We start from the raw sequence: 23,444 nt of genomic DNA on the forward strand, positions 1-23,444 counted from the left end.
TCTTTCTTGACTTGCCGGGAATAGACGACAACGAGACAGTGTGAATTCTCTCACACATTGCAGGGAGCTGTAGCAAACACACTGAACAAACAGACAGACAGACAGAGGAGACTGTCTTCCCATCACTGATCCTCCTCATCCCGTGTTCCTCCATCTGCCTTAAACTCACCGCCAGTCTTTACTGTCTGTTTGTGGAAGCCGTGGTCAAACTGTAAGGAAATGTGAGAACATTTACTTCATTTTTTTTTTATTTGTACAGTGTAACAAAACAAAAGACACAAGACAACGTTAAACAATGGTGGAGGTGTCAGAACTTAATGACATTAAGACAGAGCAGCTTTCACTTTTCTTTCTGTGTAAACGCTCCTACAGGATTTACAGTTGGTTATTATTGCCTCAGTGAATCTTTATGCCCATCATCCCTAACAGTGAATCATTTGATTTAGCCACACGAGTCAAAGAATCAAGCAGAATTTCCTTCAAACTGCACCACTCCCGAGCATATGACAGACAAAATACATAACTGTTTTTTTCTCTGCAGTGATAGGTTGTGTTTTTTCCCTCTGTGAATGGTGAGGTGCAGAAAGCACTTGCGTCACAGTGGTTGGAAGGTATTTGCAATAAGCTACCTGAGGCTTTTACTTCGTACCGCAGTGCTCCTTTTTGCCACAGGTTGTCCACATTTTTTCATACAGATTGATGTTATAATCGAACTGAAAGTGAAGTAGTAATAAAGAAAGACTTTTAATCAAATGTCACATCTGCCTAAAGTCAGACAGATGAGTGAAATGCTGTAATCTGTGCTGTTTGGTCTCCCTGTTCTTAACTTTAAAAAAGTTGCTTTAAAAGATAAAAGTAGCTACTTTATGGCTCTTAAAAGGCAGCTCCTTGATAACCCTACATGGTCTTACTTCAGATAATCACCTTTTAGTCCAAGCTCTTCCGCCTGTGATTATGTAATCAGCTGCTGCCACCGCTAACTATTACCAATTACTTAAAACATTTGAGAAGAAGGTTAAAAAAAAAAAATTCACCGTAAAGTTGCACTAGTTTTACTGCTTTTTTTGGTCTTGTTTCACCAGCATCTAATGGTGGCTAATGTTAGCTAATGCAAGAAAGATACAGAATAAATTGAGGGGATTTGCTGCTCTACTTGGACTGGTATCACCAGTAACTATTGGTGATTAATGTTTGCGAAAGCTCTTCTCCACTTGTTCTACATTTTATGAAGATATCACTAAACATGGATAATCATTTTCCTGATTTTCATTTTTTTTATTGTCAAAATTATGAAACTTGGTGAAAGGGTGTTGCATGGTCCAAGGAGGAACCCATTATATTTTGGAGTACAGATACAGCTTATGTTAACATTGCCAGACTGGTCTTAGTGGAGGCCTGCACCCTCCCAGTGCTCTTCTAGTTTCACATGTGGAATCACCTACATCAGTAAATAGATTGTTTTTTTGTTGTCGTCAATCTAAATGCACTGCCACTGGTGTGCCATACATCACTCTGTGTATTTAAAAGTCACAGTTGTCAACGGGTGTACAATTAGAAACTTCCTGTGCATTAGCGCATGACTGGACTCCACAGGGAGTTGCTGCCATTCCACTCAGAAAAGCAGCAGGTAGTGAGGGATTGAAAATGTTACAGGAGGAAGAATAGCACAATCCACACCCCTTCCACCTTTTCTCTGCGCTGTTTGTCACGCCTCAGTCGAAATTGTTTTTTGAAATATTGAAGAACAGTCAGCATGAGAAAAATGGTAATGTCAGCCGGAGCGATGTTTTTTTTCTCCCCAGAGAATTAGGATTCAGAGCAGATAGAGCCCTGAATGTTTCCCGATGATAGCTTCTGTAACAGGTTCTGGCTTTTGAGAGGAGCCATCCCTTCTGAATGAAGTTTGATGTTATTTCAAACATCTGGCTTAGGGCTATTTCATGGGACTGTTTAACTCTCTAGAGATCGCACAGTATTGCCGGCATGTATCAATATATGATGGGCAATTTATCTTTCATTACAAACATCATCACCAGAAGCATCAGGGAACCATAAATGGTTCCCAGATGTCACTTAAGGTGCACCTTCCTTCATTTTGCTCCCTGCGTTGTAGCCTATTTTGTGTCTGAGAACACCTGGAGCAGACTCATTTGTTCATTCAAAAAAATCTGGTTAAAAATTAGTTTTAGAACTTCTAAATTCTTCTTCTTTGCAACGGTGGGTAGTTCACTTCCTTTGTTTTAGAGGAAATTATTTAGAAAAACTCACCATTAATAACTATGCATATCTCATTCATTAATATTGCAATTTATGTCTTGACCAGTTAAGAATATGTCTCCTTGTTAAGACCTCATTCCCGTATCTCTGATGATGTATGTGACATTTGAGTGCCCGCTGTAAACTATCGCAGTATTGACATGCAACATAATTCAAAGTTTTATATAAAGAATAGTTCAGCTTTTGGGAAATAAACTCATTCACTTTATTGCCAAGAGTTAGATGAGATGATTGGTACCACTCTCATATCTGTCTGTTCAATTTGATGCTACAGCCAGAAGACATTAGCTTAGCTGACCACAGCTTAAATACTGGAAGGGTACTGCCCATTGCTAAGACAGCCCATTATTCCAAAACCCTAGTAGTCCAGAAAAAGTCCCGTTGGACCTAAAGCCTATTTGTCCGACAGCCCATTATCCTGAAAACAAATGTCATTTCTCAGAGGGCCCATTGCTACAAAAATACAGCCTCCCTGCACATGTTAGGGGTTAGGTTTACAGTATTACTGCAAGGAGAGTGTGTATTTTTAAGAGCAATGGGCCTTCGGATTTCTGTCTATCCCTGTAAGTGGCATCAGTTATACTGGTCATGATTGCGATATGGGCAGTATCTGAGAACAATGAGCTCGACCACATGGAAGAAATGTTTCTGATCCAATAATATATCAGAGTCAGTCACACAGACAACAATTGTTTTTTCCAAACCAGGCACAGCCTGTTGAAAACAAGCAAAACATACAGGGGTGGAGGTTGTTTTCGAAGAGTTAAGACATTGTTCAGTCAGTTATGACTCCTGTCGTCACACTCCGCAGCTCTCTAATGATCCCAGACCTCAAACGCCCTCGTCTTGCATCCACCATTAAACTGAAGGCTCTCCAGCACACTGGGAGTTTCCTCCAAGGGACCTCTAAAGAGACCCAGAGACTCACTTACTGCTCAATAAACTGTGACGTTGGAGCACCTAAATCCCTGTCACACTTCAGTTCTTTCACAGAAATGCCCATAATTATTTCTGACCCCTTCCTTGGTTGCTCAGCCTCTGAAGTCCTTTATCATCTATTACAGATTTCAACCAGCATTTAGTGTAAATAATTGCCCACAAAATCTTTAAACACCTTGTTCTTTATTTTTTAAAGAACATATGAAGTGGTGGTTTGCCTTCAGTTTGTTGTATTATAAATAGAGATTTATTGTTACTACTGTTGCTGGTTTATTGATGCTCACGGCTCAGTTTTTTTTCTTTTGTGTTCAAGTAATAAATGATGTTATGTGCTGTGTGTGATGACAGGTCATCATTCTGTATTAAGGAAGCTGTCACAGCCATTGATCTGCAGCAAACACCATAGACATGCTGAATGACAGTGGCTGCTCAAATCACTAAACAATAGATTAAAACAAACCAAAACAGTTTGTGTTTGCTCTAAGTACATACACTCGTCTATACAGGAGTCTTGTAGTGTTTGTGTGTGAATTGACTGTACGCAAGACAGCTGAGATGATTAGTTAATTAACTTCCAGCAGATTGACATGAAAATGGTCAGCAATAGTCAGCTTGATTATGTTTTCATGGTTTCAGCTTTTCAAATGTGTAGATTTTCAGTTATTTGTCATATATCATTATAAATATGATGTTGAACTCAAAAAGACACTTGGATATTTGCCAGATTACTGTAAATAGTTAGTTAATCAACTTTAACCCGACTATACAGCCTACATTTTTACGGTTGTGTATCTCCCAATTTAAACTTTAAGAACTAAGCAACTCACCCTTGCCTTTAATTTCCATGTTGAAGTTTATGCATTTGTTGTTGAGACAACAGTCTCACCTGAAGGTCCATTAATTATCCATTCCTGAACTTTCAAGTTTGTCCTGTTATACAATGTAATTGTAGATATTTTTATTTTTCAGAGCTTTTTAAGGATTTCTCGTCCCATTGGCTTCAAAGTAGGGTTGCAACTAGGATTATTTTTTATACTTTTGTTCAAATATTTGAGATTTTTGTATCTGGAAAGATTAATTGATTATCCAAGTAGTTGGCAACTAATTTTCTTTGATCAACTAATCAATTGTTGCTTTACTTAAGTTCACTTTTGAACTTAAAAAACAAAGGCAAAATTGAGGCAAATTTATTCTCTTATCTCAGTCATATCATGAAGTATGCAGTGGCTGTTGGTTGTGTTGCTTGTTTATACAGGCTAAGTGGTCGGTTTGGTTCAACAAGATTAAAATCACAAAAACTAGAGCTGTGACATTTTTATCATGATAGTGATATTCCCATTTGATGGCAGGATATCTGTTCTCCCCACAGTTAATGACACAAGACTGACTATAATGTGAACTCATTTGGAGCAGCCTGAGTCACAGTGCACAGAGTCCAGAGGGAGTTTAACCACAGTTACCTCTCCATCTGTTTCTACCAGTGGATTCAGCATTGATCACAGTGACATCATTAAAATAACAGGAAGGGAAGAGCTCTTCTATGGCAACCTCCAAACAGTGTCTCTCCCCACCTGCACTGGAATGTGTATGATCAAGATACCATTCGATCCTGAGTCACGTAGGAGGTGTCCCAGCTTCATTACGCACACGTCAGGCCTGTGTGGACAAGCAGAGTGATGCAAATCACTGATAAAACGCTGCTACAAGACGATGACCAGTTCAAGTTCAACTCAGATGTTGCTTGCACAATAATGTAAGGGTTATCAGTTAAAGTGGTGAAGAAAAGGTGAGGCAGAGAAAAAGTGTCGACAGGTGAGCTGCCAGTACTTGCCCTGCCAACGTCATCTAATATTGTACAGCCTCCTTATCTAAAACCAAATAGGCACTGGTTGTGTTGGCACAGGGCACGCCCATCTCATAAATGGCATCACCTGTTGAGAATGTCAAAGGCGTTACTGTGGGATCTATCGGCCGTCTTGTAAAACAGGCATTTGATACAGGTGTCCCAAAGAAGCCATGCAAATTAATTAACAACTTGCTTATGACAGCACCAAAAGAAATAAAATTGTGTTTCAGCCTTATGGATTATGGGTAATGGATGTTCAAACCCCTGCAGTCATATTACACAAACTTCCTATTTTAGGTCATAATTTAAAATAAGAAGAGTCTAAGAAACACTCCTGACTTTAAAAATACGATCTTATCCTACTTCATCCTATCTTATCTCAGAACTGGAAATCCTAAATACTCAATCCAACATTGCTTATCAGCTTTTATGCCTGTTATCTGGCTTACAACTTGGTAACCGTTGGTATTTCTCATTGAAACATGCAATCAAACACAAGAAAATGGAGCACAGATGAGTTCTAGGTGTTGGTAACATCTGTAGAGAAAGAGAGTGGGCCAAGACAGCATCCAGCATCTATTGTGTACAAGCAATAAAAGAGCAGCCATATGGATTAACCAAGTTAGCTAACACTACTGTTTACTACTGTTAGCAAACACTACTGTTAGCTAGTTAGTAAGTTAGCTACTATCACAGGTGGAAATGTAAAAGATATGACAGCTTAACAGTCATCCCTAAAGTTAGGAGTGCTTAAGATTAGAGAAATTGAGGATACTTGTGTAGCTAATACACTTTTCCTATTTAAAGTAGGATAGGAAACCATGAACTGTTCATCTGCAATGGCTTTATTCTAAATCAGGTCCTAACCCTAATTAATTAAGATAGGGTCTGCAAGTGAGCAAGTTTCTGCAATCAGTCAGGCCTAAAGCTGAGACTACTAATGTATTGGATAAATAAAGTGAAAGTTCTGCAGCATATTAATCACTATTGTGATAAAGTTGAATGTTGATGAGGAAGTGGAGGAGAGAATAAGCAAAGAGTGCATAATGATGAATCATGAGTCATATGCGTGAATCACGGATGGTGTAGTTTTCCACAGGGATTCTTTATCAACCGTGTACCGACCTACGTAAAAATCCATGTGAACATGGTGTTGGTTGTACATTTGGAATCTGTGATGTGAGATTAGCTTATCTTGGTGCTTAAAACCCTCAGAAGAGAACAAACTGCCAGCAACAGACAGAGATAGGAGATAAGATAAACTGAGAAAAAGCCACCTAGTGATGTTGTTGTTCTTTTTAGGTGACACATTTGAATAGCACTCCAGTTCAGCCCTGTAGACGCTAAAACCTTTGTGTTGCCAGGTGCTTGTTTTCTTTTCCATAGTTTTTTTTCATTTACACTTTAGCAAGAGAGAATCCATTTTTATTTTTACTTTTACACCTCTTCTCTCACACCTTATTTCCACAGAGAGCCGGCCCAAAAGTTCCCTCTTCAGCTGTTCATGTTACAGATTCATGATTCACTGTATAGTCTATACATTTACACACATGAGTATAAACTGTATTCTCTAAGTTGTTGAGGTTTCAATCAAACTAAAACTGTTAAAGCTACTACAAGGGGGTTTTAACTGGTTATGAAACGGGTTCAATTTAATATCGATGCCTCCATATGACCTGCATAAGCAAACGACCATCCGTGATAAGATTGATTATGCTTAATGTAAAATTCTTCTTGAAATCAGATCCAACAAGCCTGTGTTTACATTTTCCCTGACAAAGTTATGTTGAGTTGTATGTTAGCCAGTTAAAATGAAGCAGGAGATCTTTCTAGGGATAATTTTATTTTTGATGTTATGTTTTGTGGTTATTACGGTGGAAACCCTACCACTTTTGACCACAGGGTCCTCCAAAATCAACACAGTATGGTAACCTTGTCAAAGTCTTGAAATAAACTAAAAAGGTTTTTGCCAACCTATAATCTATTGTTGATATATTTTATTTTTCTCACTCACTCTTTGAAGTTTGTATTTCAGAAATTTTGAATTGCGAATAATAGTTGGGTTTCTTAAACTCAAAGAAGCAAGTTTATCTAAGGAAGAAAAGTAAATTGTCTCAACAAAAGTTTATAGGTTGAAAAAACATTTTTTTAGTTTATTTCAGAAGAGTTTGAGTTTGACTTTGAACTCAAACTTTAGTAAAGCGAGTCGTGACATTATGAGCTTTCTTTTTTTCTTTCTTTACAGCGTATATACAAACTTGTGATAACTCTGCAGCTTTTACCCTCCCTCAGGCAGACTTTCACACCTTGTTAACCCCAAAGGTGAAACCTGCAGGTGTACAACGGCCTCTTTGAACCCCCCCTCCTGGCCTTTCTCAGCCTCCCCCTTCCAGCCCAGCGCTGTCTGTTGTTGGGGCTGTACAAACAGCCCCCCGAGCCCAACGCCACCCCTCCCCGTGGCAGCACAAAGGCAGCATTTACCAGTACGTTCTGGTGACCTTCAGAGGGCAATGTTGTTGTAGCTGGACGCTGCCTGCTGGATCACAGAAGTGCGGCTCTGTATCAGCGGGTCATTACGTTTGTTTGCTCTGAGTGGAGGCGTGCAGCGAGGAATGTCAGGTGTCGGGTCAAACGTGAATGAGTGTTTAGGTAGAGTGTGCCGCTGACACGGGCGGCTTTTTAGACATTTTCACCTTAAAATCACCAAGTGAACCTTACACCTGTGCTTTCTTAACTGTCCACTGAAAGGGTTGAAATTCTTGCAGGTTGTTCACTTTTGCTCTTTTCCCCCACGGTGACACAATCACATGTTTTTACAGGTTTCACCAGAACACCGTGTCCTATAGTAAACCTTGAGTCTAGATTTCACCCCATTGTGACAGAGGTAGCCCTATAAACTGCTTAGCTACGATTGTCCACTTGTGTTTACAGTACTGACTCACTCCCATTGTCTCATGTCATATGCTGCTCTATCTATGCTGTAGCCTGTCTGTGAATGGAGACTGTTCTGTATCTGACCGCACAATACCAGAACGTTTCATAGAGATTACTTATTGACAGCTGTTCAAATATTGAAAGGAGATAAGGCATCTGTAAAATGTGAGCTGTAAAGATGTATGCAAGTTGGCTTATGAAAAACAGGTTATTATAAAACAGGAAATTTGGAAAGTTTATTGTTGATGGTTGTTTGTTTTTGTTTTTTTATATAAATTATACATTTGTTATACACTGCTTTTGGATGTCTGGCTTCCAATTGCTCTAAAGGAATAATCCCACCATTCTGAGAAATAGGCTTATTCACTTTTTTGCCAGGTGTTAAACGAAATGATACCACTCTCGTGTCTGTATGGTAAATATGAAGCCACACCCAGGAACCTGTTAGAAAGCAGTTAGCCTGGCTCTGTCCAAAGGTAACAAAGGCACACACCAGCACCCCTAAAGCTCACTATTTAACACACAAGTTTGAGTTTAATGCCTCACTGCCAGCAACAGCCTTGGCCAGAGGCAATATGTTTTTTGGGTCATCCCATTTTTGTGAATGTACTATCTCAAGAACACCTTGTGGGAATTTCTTCCAACTTGGCAACAAAAATAACCAGATTCAAGAATGAACTGTTGAAATTTTGGCGGTATAGCCTCACGTCCATCCCACTCTTGTAAACTTGATATGTCAGGAATGCTTGGAGGGAATTTCTTTCAAATTTGGTGCAAATGACCACTTGGACGCAACTTGTAATGTGTGTAAAGCCAACACTCTCAGCGGTGGAAGTTGTGGTATCAGTTAGATCACATATGCAAATTCGGGTTTTGGAATCAGATTGTAATTGAAATAACACTGGATCTCTGGCGCAGTCCCCTCCTATAATGGCATCACTCCTCTTTTCTCACTCTCAGCAAGAAAGCAAATAAAGTATTATTTTTAACTCCTCTTGCCTCTGGTCATAAAACAAATAATACGTCCCGAAGAGTTTCTCTGTCTTTGTAATGATCTCTCAAATACTAAAAGTTGCTCTTGATGTCTTCCTAGGTGTCGTTCTGATGGAGATTGCAGAGGCTCACAGGAAGGTCCACAATGAATTGGAAGAAAACGTGAGTAGCCTTAAAGAACATCTGGTGATCTTCTAGATTTTTACTCATTGCCAACAGATCCCATTAAAAAAACAACTGTAAATTGATCCTACATCCTGCAGTACATCCTGTGTGGCCAAAGGCTGATACTGTTTATCTTACTCCTCTGTGCCATTGTAAATGATCAAAAACACACTAATGAGCCACACCCTGCAATGTCTGACATAGTCCTATATTACAATGAACAAAGGCATCGTAATTTATTTTGCGTTGATCCCTCTTAGCCCATCCTGCTGCCGTCAATGCTCACTACAGTGAGACTGAAAATACTCACCAACAAACCCACAATTTATTACTTATTGCATGGTGGCGCAGTGGTTAGCACTGTTCTTCTCGTGTCCATGTGGGTTTTCTCCTGGTGCTCCGGCTTCCTCCCACAGTCCAAAGAAATGCAGCATAATAGATTAATTGGTGTGAATGTGAGCGTGAGTGGTTGTTTGTCTCTACATGTCAGCCCTCCACAACCCATCAAGGATAAGTGGTTATGGACATTGGATGGATGTATCTATATGTGATGTATTCTAACAGATTTACATCTTCAGTTTGAATGAATGGTCTAAGGGCTGAGAACCTGTCAAATGTAGGTTTTGACAATAAAAAAAACATGACTATGGCCACCAGCCTGGATTTTTAATGGACACCCTGTCTTCTGTCAGTAAAACTCACAGCTCTGAAGGTTGTTCCCTTTGTCTGTGCTCTGGTCTGTCTCCTTCTGAATCAGAAGAATGAAAGCACCATAATGAGAGCAGAAGAACCTAATGGATCTGAAGAATGAAAAGTCTTTCCTGTGTTGTAATTATGTCATTAAAATAATTTTGCGCATTGACAGTTCACCTGTTAAGCCTGTAGGAGTGAAAAATTGTCATTCCTAGAAGTTCCCTGTGGCCATTAGCACTCTCATCATCACATAATAGACAGAGACTCCTTCATTTGTTATACTGTCCTTTCTGGACATGTAACCTCTGCAACCTTTTGAGCTCATTCTTTTCATTTTAGAGAGTTTGAAATAGTTGTAACAAAAGGTGAAAGAAAGTTTGACAAGAGCGAAAAAGCCACAGAGTCATTCCTGACCTTTCTGCCTTGGGGTAAAATGTTTCAGATACCTGCTGGTGATAAGAAGTAAATTGAAGTCAAGTGTCAAGAGTTTGAAAATGGCAACAAATGAAACACAACACTCAGTCTGATGTAAGAAAAGTTTGAAAAATAAGCACAAGCTCTCCAAGACTATCCTAGACTTGTTGTAATTATCCTGCGAGAGGGAAAGGTTGTAAATCTTTAACCTTAAGAGGCTGATAAGCCATCCCTGGTGGGTGGGATCTCATCCTCTCAGAATCCCATTATCGTACACTCCACCAGGTTGCTACACTCTTATCGTAGTGTTGACATCGAGCCATGTGACACTGTACATTGCGTTTAGAACAGCATGCTTGCACAATGACGCAATGAATTTGAGGTGTATGTTTTCTCTTTTTTTTGCAGTTCAAGAGGTTCCACAGAGAGGTTATTATCGAGCTGGAGAAGAAGACAGAGATGGATGTTAAATACATGAATGTAAGTGGGTTTCCATCAGTCCAGCACCAACCAACCCAGTCATAAGGCTGTCGCAGTGATACAATTCCATGTGCGGTTATTTAGGTTGGCTCAAAAGCCTGGCATTAGCATAATTCGTTTGTTTCTTTTGTTTTAATTACTTCATTTTATGCATTAACAATAAGTGTAACATTATCTGTGGATCTCACCTCACTAGCGAGCAAGCTAGCTGCTGGATGCTAATCATAGTTACACAACATTGCAAATGAATTCCTGCAGTTTGACCATTTCTTTCACACATAGGCATATTATTACCTTTATGTCATGTCTATGAAGTAAATTTCCATACAGCAGTAACACAATACACACACACACTAAGCTAACACAGTTTGTTATTTAGTTGGCATCAAATGAAGCTTAACATTAACACAGGTTCTCTTAACTGTCTCTTCTCTTGACTGACTCTTGACAGCCATGGAACAATGAGTGAACCTACGAAATAAACAATAAAACAAGATGAAACGTGATAAATCTTACAAGCTTTGTCAAGCTCCCAGGTTTTGTAGTCAGGTCACAGACAGCCAGTGAGCTTGAACCGTTACTGGGCTTCGTTTTGCTTGTCAAATTTTTTGACGAGCATTGATGTTACATTCATGTTACATTTAATCAAACGTGTGCCAACTTCCGTCCTCACTTTCTAACATATCTGACTGATCTTGTATTTTCCTGGAAGTTATAGCAACTAACAGTGAGCTAGCAACAGCTAGCAGGAAACACGCCATTAACTTGAATAAATCACTGATTTTTCTGCATTTGAACATTTGGGATGATGTAAACACTCAACTCAACAAAATACATAAGCATTTTTAGACATTTTAATGCAGAAATGTTACATATTATATCTTTAACACGCATTTAAGTGTTAAACAAGAAGGGCCTAGACTCACAAAAAAGAAAAAACATGAGCAAATCAGTTGCCATCCCCTGCTGTTGCCTTGTCAATAGTGTAGGATATTTTGACAGCCCTGTCTAATTAAAATACAAACAGATTTCATAAATGCACTGCTTAGATTTGCCAGATAGACTGTAAGAACTGGTTCTGTGCAATGTGCATGTTTATTTCAAACAAAGAGATTATTTCGGCTTCTGTGCATCTGAGGAACGTTCACACAATGAAAACTGCGTCAGTTCCTCCCTTCATCTGTCTTATGTCTCTCTCGTCAAACATCTGTAGGCCACCTTCAAGCGCTATCAGTCAGAGCACAAGCTGAAGCAGGACTCCCTGGAGCGCTCGCTGTCAGACCTGAAGAAGCTCAGGAGGAAAAGCCAGGGAAAGCACTCATCCAAGTATGAGATCAAAGAGAACGAGGTGAGACCGAAACCACACCGACCCAGACCTTTCCTTTCCTTCAAAATGCAGCATGCGCTTGCCTAATACTTTGCATGTCTCTGTCAAGCAATGGCGCTGTTACATGCTTATGCTGTGATGCTGGTGAAACGAATATGACAAGTGTACGATTTATGTGACGGGGTGGAGAGATGTGGCCAAGATAGTTCTCATGATAATCACATACCAGTGCAAAGGAGAAAGAAGGAGGTGTGGAGCATGTGGTTTCCATGTAAAAGGAAGCTGCTTCATTGGACTGAAATTCCAGGTTTTGCTCTCAGGTTGCACTTAACGCAATTACGTAAGGGCATGACATGACAGACATGGATGACACAAAATGCCTTTAATTTTTTTTTTCTATAGCTCAGGAGACTAAAACCATCAAAGGTTTTAGTCAAAGGTGCCACCACACCTATCAGATTTTACATGCAGTAGAATAACACCATTATAGCTCAGCTCTCTGCGTTCAGCCACAGACAGAGGATTGTGTTTTTTACTGAAGGTGTACACACCCAAATTTGCACAAATCTACTATGCATGAATGCAACCACGCACACACAGTTTCAGACCATGCTGTGATCCTGATGCTTGTGTCAGACACGTTTCCTATCCTAAATTAGGATAGGAACATTCATTTAGTTAATCTGTAATAGCCTTTTTCCTAAAATTGGTCTCAACCCTAAATACCATGATTACCAGATTTATCGGTTAAGATGGGATTTGCAAGTTAGGAAGCTTCTGAAATACAGGTCCAGGACTAATAAGCTCTCCGCCCAGAGAGAGCTGGACTCAAGTTCACAAGCAGATGGACAAACAGCAGCATGATCTCATAAAACATCATCTGTTGCATCTCCGAAATCATAAATGTCAACCCAGAGCTAAAACGTGTCACTGCTGAGTGAACAGAAGCACACACACGGCTTTGAAGTTTTTATAGTCCCTGTTGACATTGCCATCAGTGACCCTGAGTATACTTGTTGAAGTGTGTTGCACATTGTTGCTCATTTATGTCCTTCTGTCTCCCACTCCACTCCCAGCAAGCAGCCTTAACACCTCAGACAGCAGTTTTCTTTGTAAATCAATGCTGTGAGCTGAAGGAGGGACTGAGCAATAACTCCTGTCTGGCTCCTGTTTTAATTTATCAGCCTCACTTTGATGATGGATGGTGTCTGAGCCCGCCTTGTTTCAAGAGAGAATTACCAAACAAAGCTTTTAATTGAAAAGTCCAGATTGCAGGTTGTAAAAGGGTCTGTTTCTTTTTTCCTCCGGTGCTAAAAACAGAATCAGTATCCTGTTTATCCTCGCTTTTTAATGCAACCTTTTAAAAGACGCTTGCACAGTAAGTCGTCTTGTCCAGGTGGAGCTTAATAACCTGAGCTGAAACTGGGGCCCCTCCTCTCTCAGAAGAGGCGTTTTCATTATCTGATAAGAATGACACTGGCTGACTACAAGAGAGACATGGCTAAGCGCTCAGCTTTCTCATAATCACATGTGAGCTGAGCACTACATGAGCACATTATGAAGTGCTGCCAATAATGTGCTCAGTCCTCTTGCTGAGAGTCTGGACGATTGTTTGCTGTGAAAATGGGAAATGAAGCGCCTTGATTCAGCGTCTGACAGGCTAGTATAGAGAGAGAGATAGAGAAAATGAGAGCAGACAGTGGTGGAGGGTCTTCGACAGAGCCCTTAGAGACAGGCTGCTTTACTGTCACCATGACAACCTGGGGAAAATGGGCGAGAGAGGGTCGGAGTGGGTGTAGAATAAAAGCCTGGAGGGATGGGTTGAGAAGTCATTTTTAAAGAGTTTGATATGTCAGGTTCGGTCGCCCGTGTGCACCGCTCGACGGGCAGAATCATTCTCAGCCTCTCAGTGTCTGTCAGCACACTCATTTGGTTTCCCACCGCGCAAAAGATCGATCCACGAGCAGCAGGACAGCCAAATAAACTTGTCGCTAAGTGCAGAGACTTTGATTACAAAGCTCATTAGTGGCTCGATTAGTGGCTCCAAGCGCACAAACATTAAGTCGTGGTCACTGTGTTAGCTTTTATTCTGAGAGAGAGAGAGTCATCAGGTCAGTGTTTAAGCAGCACATTCCTCCTAACTGTTGATCCACCCTGTGGCGCAGCCTGTACTGCAGAGCTGGAGCTGTTCACAACTGCAAGATAAACATGTAGTCAAAAAAAAAAAAAAGAGTGTGTGAAACTGACTGCACTCATCTCATCCTAGAAAAATATGATCAGCAATGTTTTACTACACCCAATAAGAGCAACATATAATCAGGCTTATGAAAAGCTACCAAAGATTTACACTGAATACATGAAAACAACAGCAAATGCACCAATTTGTAATGGGAGACAGGTGTGTACAACAGGCTGGACTTCAGGCAAAAGACCTTTTTCCAGCAGACATATGAATATAAAATCATATCAACACAGGTGTTATCAATGAAACTGATTAAGGTTCTCAGTCAAACAGAGTCAGGATGCTGCTGTTGTTCATGTTGGCTCAGTGGAAAGGCTCTGCTACACTAGAATGGGACTTTAATTAGTATGATTGGTAACACCTGTGTTTACTCTACTTGTTCATATCAATATGGCTGCTGTGCATAAGGTCTGTAGATAGTTATCAGTACTTGATAAAAAAAAATCTAATTAAATTTAACAAGAGAAATAAAGACAAACTGTAAATGTATTCATTTTATTTTTACTTTATATTGCTTTATGTTATTTTATAATTTCTCTGTATATTCTATTTTATTTTCTTTGATGGAAAATATTATTTTTTTCATTTAGTGCTATTATTCAGTTTGCTTTGTTTTTTATTTTATTTTTTCATTTTTCCATGATTTTATTGTTGACTTTTTTATATACTTTTACTTTACAGTTTTACTTTTGTTCATTATTTTATAGTTATTGTGATCTTTTTTAAATATATTATTAATTCAGTTTCATTCTGCCTCTTCATGAGCTGGATGAAATGTTGAGTGAAGCACCATTATATTCATTATCGATTAATCAAGTAGTTGTTTGGTCCATAACATACCAGAAAATGGTAACAAATGTTGATCACTGTTTCCCATGCCCCAAGATGATGTCCTCAAATGTCTTGTTTTGTCCACAACTCAAAGATATTCAATTAACACTCATAGCAGTGAAGAAACATTTAAGAAGCTGAAATCTGAGAATTTGGATATTTTTTTCATTACAAATGACTCAAAACAATTAATTATCTCAAATAGTTGCAAATTAATTTAAAAATCACTGACTGATTAGTCGACAACAACAGCTCTAAAAATCTTCTCCATACAATTTAACAAAATACATACAATTTGAAACCTGACTAGTTATTGATCACACACCATGACTTCTTTGCTGACTTCTGACCATGTCTGCAGTATATGGAGACCATCTCTTCGCGCCAGATGGACATGCAGAAGTTCATCGCCGACGGCTGCAAAGAGGCCTTACTGGAAGAAAAGAGACGCTTCTGTTTCCTGGCGGACAAACACTGCATGTTCTCCTACCAGATTAGCAACTTCCACGAGAAAGTAAGCACGGGCAGAGACGAGATCTGGTCAGAACCCCTCCATTTCTGAACTGTTCATAACACCCGCTCTCTTCCTTTCTCTGGTGTTTCCAGGCCAAAGAGATGCTGTCCATGAAGCTCCCCACCTGGCAGGAGAAGTGCAGCGACATCACTAAGGTGCCGGACACGGTGATGACCATGATAGAGGGGCTGTCCACCACTCCAAAACAATCACCGCTGGTTGAACACTACAATAGGGTGAGTATCAGCTGGTTTGTGTGTAGATTCAAGCTGGAGCTTTATTCACTTATCTTTTACTACGTGTTTCTTTTCATCACTGACTTTGACACTCAAGACTGGCCCTGGAGTGTTTTATCTTGTCTTGTTGCTTGTAGTTTATCTTGCAAAGGTGCTCCTATCTGATGGAGGCTGTTGTGTGTAAAGTGGTTGGTTATCATTATCTGGCTGTCAGCCATGGGAAACCCTGCATGTGCTCTTGTTGTTCTTTTAAAGTCCACTTAATGTGTTTCGGTCATGGAAGTTTATTGCTGCGTAGGAGAGAGATAATCAGTTTCAATTACAGTAATGACTTTGATAAGGACTTTACCCTGGGCATTCAAACAAAATGCCTGTTATATTTTTCATTATTGCCAGCTCGTATTGTCACATTTTGCATCTGCATATTCTGCTCCATCTCCTCAGAACAACGTGGAGTCAGTGGTGCCTCCTCCAGCACCACCACTAAAGGCACAGATCAGCCCGCTAGCCAACATGTTCAACCCAGAGCCCAGATCTCCGCTCACCTCCTCCTCAGACCACAACTCAGGTACTGATGGTTTCTCTGAAACACAAACATTAATATACAAAATGCATCACCCAGTGTTTTTTTAAATCAAAACTGAATGAGTAGCATGGATATCTTTGCACTATGACTGAAATTATTACATGATTTAAGTTCCAGTTTGTAAGATGTACAGTGGTTTATACAGCAGAAATGGATTAGAATGTTTAGAAGTATGTTTTCATTAGTGTATAATCACTTGAAAAAAAGAAGTGTTGTGCTTTTGCTGCCTTAGAATTAGCCGTTTATATTCGCAGAGGATGCGTCTCCTCTTCCATGGAGGTCGCCATGTTTCTACAGTAGTCCACAATGGACAAACCAAACACTGGCTCTAAACAGGACCTTTCACACTTTTGAAGAGTTTTGCAGCCACCGTAGGGTCTCCTATAAAGGTGACAGTGAAGGGAGGTGCATACAATATGCATGCTCATCACTAGATGCCACTGAATCCTACATGCTGATCCTTTAATGGTCATAGATGTCATCGGCTTTCTTCTTTGAAGTTTTGTCAAAATGCGAGCGCTATTGTCTGAGATATTGTGATTTTTAATGAATGAACTTCACTTATTCGCTCAATGCAGCAATGTTTGTAGGGTAAATGTGAAGTTAGTTAGCTGTTAGCTTAGCACAAAGACTGGAAACACTAAGACAGCCAGCATGGCTTTGTCCAACAGTAAAAAAATCCACTGCCCAGCGCGTCTAAAGCTTAATTATTAACACATTATAACTTGTTTGTTTAGTCTTTTACTGCTGAATTAAACCTCCTCATAAAACCACAGATTGTCATGTTTAGTCTTCAGTTTTTGTACGGTCCTATCAACGCCCTTGCTGCCTGGACAGCTGTTTCCCCTTTTTCCCAGTCTTTTTACTAAGCCAAGCTAATTATTTCCTCGCTGTAGCTTCATATTTACCGTGCAGACATAAGAGTGGTATCAGTCTTCTCATTGGCAAGATCACACATCACATCTCTGATCTCCCTTATCTTCAGACCAGGGGAGTCTTGGAGAGGGCAGCCTGTCCCGGTCGACATCGCAGTCGTCCGGTCTCAATGTGGGCAGGAAGCCCCGAGTGAGGACGATCTTTCCTCACACGGCGGGCAATAACAACACACTCCTCAGCTTCGATGATGGCGACGTCATCGCACTGCTCATCCAGGAGGAGAAGGATGGCTGGCTGTATGGAGAACTGGAGAAGACACAGCAGTAAGTTTTGAGCTGTTTTCACATTCAGGGACGTGGCTAAATGACACCTCAGCTCAGTTAACCCAATCACATTTGTTTCTGGAAATATAAAAGATTTTTGTTTGTTGTGGGGTTTCTTTGCTTCATGATGAGTCACGGTGAACCCATCTTATTATTCATCTCAGGATTCAAAGGGATTGTAATTGTCAACAAATACCATGAAAAGACCAAAACTCACTATGGAGCAATCCTGCTCACAAGTGTTGTCTGCATACAGTTTATTCCTCTGTGCCGTAGAGCTCAGTTGTTGTCCAAAAGTCATTAAAAACACATCAGTGAGCCACACAGCTGCACTGGACGACATATTTCTTCATTACAACACACACACTGATGTTTATTTTCAGTTGATCTCACACACACCTGCTGCTGTAAACACTATAAATATTTCTTTTTCTGGTAAAAATTGTCTCAAACAAATGCATTTATTTAATCCTATTTGAGTAAGATTTACTAAAGACTACAGTGCCCAGCTTTTTTAGGAAATTGTTTAGCCTTTTTCAGGTTCCCAAACTTTTTCAGCCTAAAAGAGACCTAAAAGAGAAATTTGGTGTCTTCCCACAACCATGACTTAGAAAAATACATCATGAATTGAAATAAAATATACATGTAGAAATTGTTAAAGAACACAACAACCCATGAATTTAAAAACAATATGAAATGTATTTATTTCATAACAAAGTGAATCACAGCAATAATCAGATTTGTTCAGTGTAATGTTAAGTTTCTCACCACCTAATAATGAACTTGCATTAAGTTTGTATTAACAGCATAATGCAGCAACTTTAACAGGGCAAACTGGAGCAGATCAAAACAAAGCGTGGCATTACAAGGTTGTAGTGGTGGCCTACATTTCCCATCATGCCTGAACTGAGTAGTTTAAGTTTGTGACTCTTTGTTAGTGTTTACTTTTCTTCTCTAGATATACTTGAATCTCTGAGTTTTAGAAAAACCCAAAAATTGTATTTCAAAATTTGTTCACAGTGAACCATTTTTTTGTCATTAATTGGGTGTTTGAAAATTAAATATTTGCAATTGAAAATCTGAAATTATGCCACAGTTTTTGAAAACTTTTTTTGTGAGCTTCTAAAACTCAGTGATTCAAGTTTGTTTAAAGAAGAAAATTATCTCAACAAAACATTATTAGTTGCTAAAACCTTTTCTCAAAATGTTTTGAATTAAGTTTGAAAGCTTGAAATTTTCCGTGGGCTTGGTTTTTAGAGCTGCAGACATGCAGGGGAAGGTGGAAAACAAAAATATAAAATCGTGACAGTGTTATACTCACCTTAAGAGCTGGGTAGAATTTATATACTTTTTTAAAATTATAATTATTATGATATCCCTCCCTCATGTACTTGATTTACATGCAATCTACATACAACCTCTGGCACACCCACAGGAGGAAATGTACTTTCATTCCAACAAATATGCAGCAGCACTGACACACAGGCGTTTTTCACATAACTCTGTTTAGCAGTACTAGTTTCTGCTTTGTGTTTGTGAATATTTCTCCGTGCTAATACATCATACCTAGAAACACAGAGTATGTCAGGTATGTTCAACATGACAGTCGTAAAGCTCGATCTCTCTCTGTCTCGCTTACTGTTGCCCTGCCCAGCAACACAACACACACATGCAAAAGACTCCAGGTGCACACACACACACACACACACACACACACACAAACAAGAGACATCTGGTCTTTTATATTTCACTCAGCAATGAACAAATGCTTAATTTTATTCTCCATGTCACCTCTAGACGGCAGAGAGGGAAAAATATTCCCACTAAAGCAAATTATTTCCTGCTTAATAGTCTCCTGTACAAACACTCATTGCCCCTGTGAGTGTCGTGTGTCTTGTTTTCTCAAATTATCAGGTTAAAAAAGGTTTATGTACAATGAGTCATGTTTGTGTATGTAGCTACTGCAGCACAAAGTAGCCTCTGAGTCGCCCGTGTAATTGCAGTCATCTTCAGCTCCTCGCTAGATCAATTAGGACTCATAATGCAGGCGAAAGGATTACGGAGTGCTTACAGAGCTTGTGACTAATATTTTTATCATTCCCACTTTGGAACAAATTAACGGAAGCCTTATCTGCTCCCTGTGTGTGTGTGTGTGTGTGTGTGTGTGTGTGTGTGTGTGTCATTAAGTGGTCTCCTGAATTAAAGGGGTTTTAATGCAGTCGGTGGCAGTTTGTCAAGAAGAGGACATGTTGGGATAAATCACATTACATTCTGTTTCTTAGCAACAAATCCAGTGCATTGGTGTGATAAGCCATCTCTTTCTCCAGACGTGACTTGGAGACAACTTCTGAGTCTTAGTGAATAAAATCTGTCACGTATCCTATGTCTGATACGTGCATCTGATTCAACTGTGTTGTCTGTAACAGCGATTTTACCTCACGAATCCTCAAAAATAGATCTCCTTGCATTCTGTTGTATGCAAAAGTCTGTCATTTTTCTGCTCTGGCCCTTTTATATGAATAATTGAAGTCCAGCACCTGAATGTATTTCATCATTTTAGCAGAATTTATTTGAAGACAAATTATTATACCCACCCAGGCTGAAAAATACTGATACTGAATCATCTGATACAGCGAGATTTATTACTTTACTTACCTAAATATAAAACATGCATTCTACTGTTGCTCAGGACGGAGATCAGCAACCTGTATTGCCTTAACTTTTCCTAAACAACTGTGTTCAAAGGTTGTACTAGACTCACAACCTTTACTGGTCTCAGTGACCATGATACTTTTGTTTTGTTTTGTTTTTACTTGGTAATTTTTTTACATCAAATATTTGTTTGTGATATTCTCTTAAAGGAGTAGTTTGACATTATAGGAATTATGCTTATTTGCTCTCTTTTGCTAAAAGGTAGATGAGAAGATCAATACCACTCTCACGTCTAACACCAGCAGCCAATTAGCTTAGCTTAGCATAAAGACGGAAGCAGGGAAACAAGGGACCCTTCCTAAGTCCCCCCTTTTTGCTTTGTGCGCCAATAACAATTGAACATTTGGTACTTAGGTCAACTTTCTCCCCTTTTCTGTAAAGGGAACACATCTTAAGCTAGCTAATGTTAGCAAAAAGCTAGCTAACTAACAAGCTAATGTTAGCAAAACACTAGCTAACTAGCAAGCTAATCAATTATGTAGATGAGGTAGCTGTTTAGCTAACTTTTTGCTAACATTTTAAAGGTCCCCCACCAACGTATTCTTCAAAACCATCTTCAAAATGAGTCTAGCAAATAACATATCTAGTATAGGAAGCAGGAAAGGCAGAATAAGCTCTTTTCCCTTGCTTCCAACCTTTGTGTTAAGCTAAGCTAACCGTCTATTGGCAGCAGAAAAAAAGTCAGACTACTCCTTTAAAAATGTGGGCTCTGTGTGTAATAGTATCATGTAATGTAATAATTTATTTATGTCCAAATAATCAATGAACAATAAATTATTCAGCTGTTTATCTAAAAATTGTTTCATGACATCGTGCTGTGTTTGTCTCTCTCTCTCTCTTAATAGGCGGGGCTGGTTTCCCTCATCTTACTGCAGGCCTTATACTGAGTCACTCATATCAAATAGGTAAGAAAACATTAAAGCATTCTGGGAAGAGAATCAATGTTTTTTTTTATACAGCTGATGTTTAATAGCTGAACATTTATGTCATATGCCTGAGCAGCAATCTGGGCACACCAGTGCGTAGTCTGAGTGTGGTCAGTCTGCCCGAGCAGGAGGAGGATGAGCCAGTGTTGCTGCCGCCACCAGACTACAGTGATGACATCCCCTCTAACCCAGTGGTTCTCTCAACGCCCTCGCCACAGAACACAGTCAGTACCAGTGTCTAATTAAGCATGCATTAACCATATGTCGTCCCTTGTATTTATTCAATCAGTACAAGAAAATATTGAAGAAATGTTTCATAAGCCTGTATACTCCAGCGGGGCAATGGGAGGAAAGAATGTGCCATCCTCATTAATAAGAAATGCTAAAATAAGCCTTTCTCTACTTGCCCACCTGCTGAAAAAGAGCTCAAGTATAAGAATGAAACAAAAAAAGTATCTTTAACAAACAAACATGTTTCGCCTCTCTGATTTCTTTGGTTTGATGGTTTGATTTAATTTAAAGCATCATGTGCTCTGTGCAGTTTAATGATGTAATGTTACAGGAATTCTAGTTTTTGAATTTCCTAGTTAACCAAATGTGTGTGTCTGTAAATGCTTTACAGACTACTCTTAAAATGGAATAACATGGTTTATTGTTGGGGGTTTGGCCCAGGAACATACTGATATACTGTAATTTTAAACAAACACAATTTAAACCTTTTTATTGACTTACGAGAAGAGATGTGAGGCTGCCCTCTTGGTGGTTGTGGGTGAAAGAAGCTGTTCCGTAGATGTGTTTAACTTGACGTTATTTATCCCTTTAATCAATCATTTGCTACACTTAAAGCTTCTACAATTAACTTTTATATTATGTTAATTTTTGATGCCCCTGTGGACAAAAGCGGTAGTGTTTCCTCCACCATAACCACAAAATATAGCATCAAAAATAAAATTATTAAACAAGTATATCCACCTTCTTCTTTATAACATACAACTCACTGTAAGTTTGCCTGGATAAATGTATTAAAATTAACTGGTTAAAAACTCCTTTTAGTAGTTTTAAAAAGAAGATTATAGTACATCTTTCATTATATTTTATATACTTACAAGCTTGATTGTGATTCGACAATTTTATGACTGAACTCATCCAGACATCTGAGGCAGAGACATGCCATGCCAATTTCAAAATAAAGGTACATCTTAAAGATGACAATAGAGATAAATATTTTTACTTCACATCAATAATATGATATATTGTGACACCCCTGCAGAATAATACTCAAAATAAATGTGAATGTTGCAACTTAAAAGATGATAATATACGCCAGCAATGTGTTCACAACTTGTGACAAACAAATAACAGTGAAAAAACCTTTATACTGCTACTAATTTATTTGCAAATGTATGCAAATGCTATGAAAATGAAGACTAAAAATAGATAAAGTAACATCTACCAACAAATATGCTTTGTATTGTTATGAAAGCTTGAGTTTTAAACGTTCCTCTTCACCATCTGTACCTCGGAAATTAGTTTGTGACCAGTGTCTGACCTGATCAGATCAAACTGGGTAAACACACTGGGTACACTCCTCTTTCTTGTAACAGCTTATGTCCATGCGCCTTCAGGCTACGTGCTTGTGCTTAATTAACACGGCTAACAGTAGAGGACTGTGGTTGTGCTGAACAGCTGCCATGTTTGACCTGGTATGAAGTGGGTTCTCACATGTTCTAGAAAAGGCTTCCTCATATCATATCTTTACTGCCCTGCCTAAGTCCTCCCAGACTCTACGGCCAAACCATGAAATGCCATCAAACTTACTTAGACTGACTAATCATGTCTTATCAAAGTCTCCTCGCTGCACAGTCATCGCCTCCACGCCCTGAAAAACAGAGCAGTGCCAGAAACACACCTCAATTCCTCTAACTAGTTTGAGGAAATTACTATATTCATCCTGATTGTCATTTCCCGAAAGGATCTTTTGTTTATGTTCTACCGGAGCCTTTTTTGCAATTTTGCCACTTTTGCAGACTGAAGTACTGTATCAACAGGAAATGAGTAAAACACACCAGAGTTCATGGCTCAGATTTTCTTTTAAAGACATCTGAAAAATGCTCCCAGCCAGGTTTTGTT

General features: G+C 39.2%; 1 protein-coding gene across 1 annotated transcript in view; it reads left to right on the forward strand.

Moving 5' to 3' along the window:
- baiap2l1a (BAR/IMD domain containing adaptor protein 2 like 1a) overlaps nt 1-23,444 on the forward strand; it is a 31,357-nt gene that overhangs the window by 5,754 nt on the left and 2,159 nt on the right. Inside the window, exons 4-12 of the mRNA XM_084740513.1 lie at nt 9,090-9,151; nt 10,670-10,741; nt 11,955-12,089; nt 15,503-15,655; nt 15,748-15,891; nt 16,336-16,459; nt 17,463-17,676; nt 21,234-21,293; nt 21,391-21,538. Of these exons, the coding sequence (XP_084596639.1) occupies nt 9,090-9,151; nt 10,670-10,741; nt 11,955-12,089; nt 15,503-15,655; nt 15,748-15,891; nt 16,336-16,459; nt 17,463-17,676; nt 21,234-21,293; nt 21,391-21,538 (1,112 nt within the window). The remainder of the gene's footprint in view (nt 1-9,089; nt 9,152-10,669; nt 10,742-11,954; nt 12,090-15,502; nt 15,656-15,747; nt 15,892-16,335; nt 16,460-17,462; nt 17,677-21,233; nt 21,294-21,390; nt 21,539-23,444) is intronic.

Source organism: Lutjanus erythropterus, chromosome 17, assembly GCF_056507025.1.
Source record: "Lutjanus erythropterus isolate fLutEry1 chromosome 17, fLutEry1.hap2, whole genome shotgun sequence".
In the NCBI taxonomy this organism is placed as follows: Eukaryota; Metazoa; Chordata; class Actinopteri; order Lutjaniformes; family Lutjanidae; genus Lutjanus; species Lutjanus erythropterus.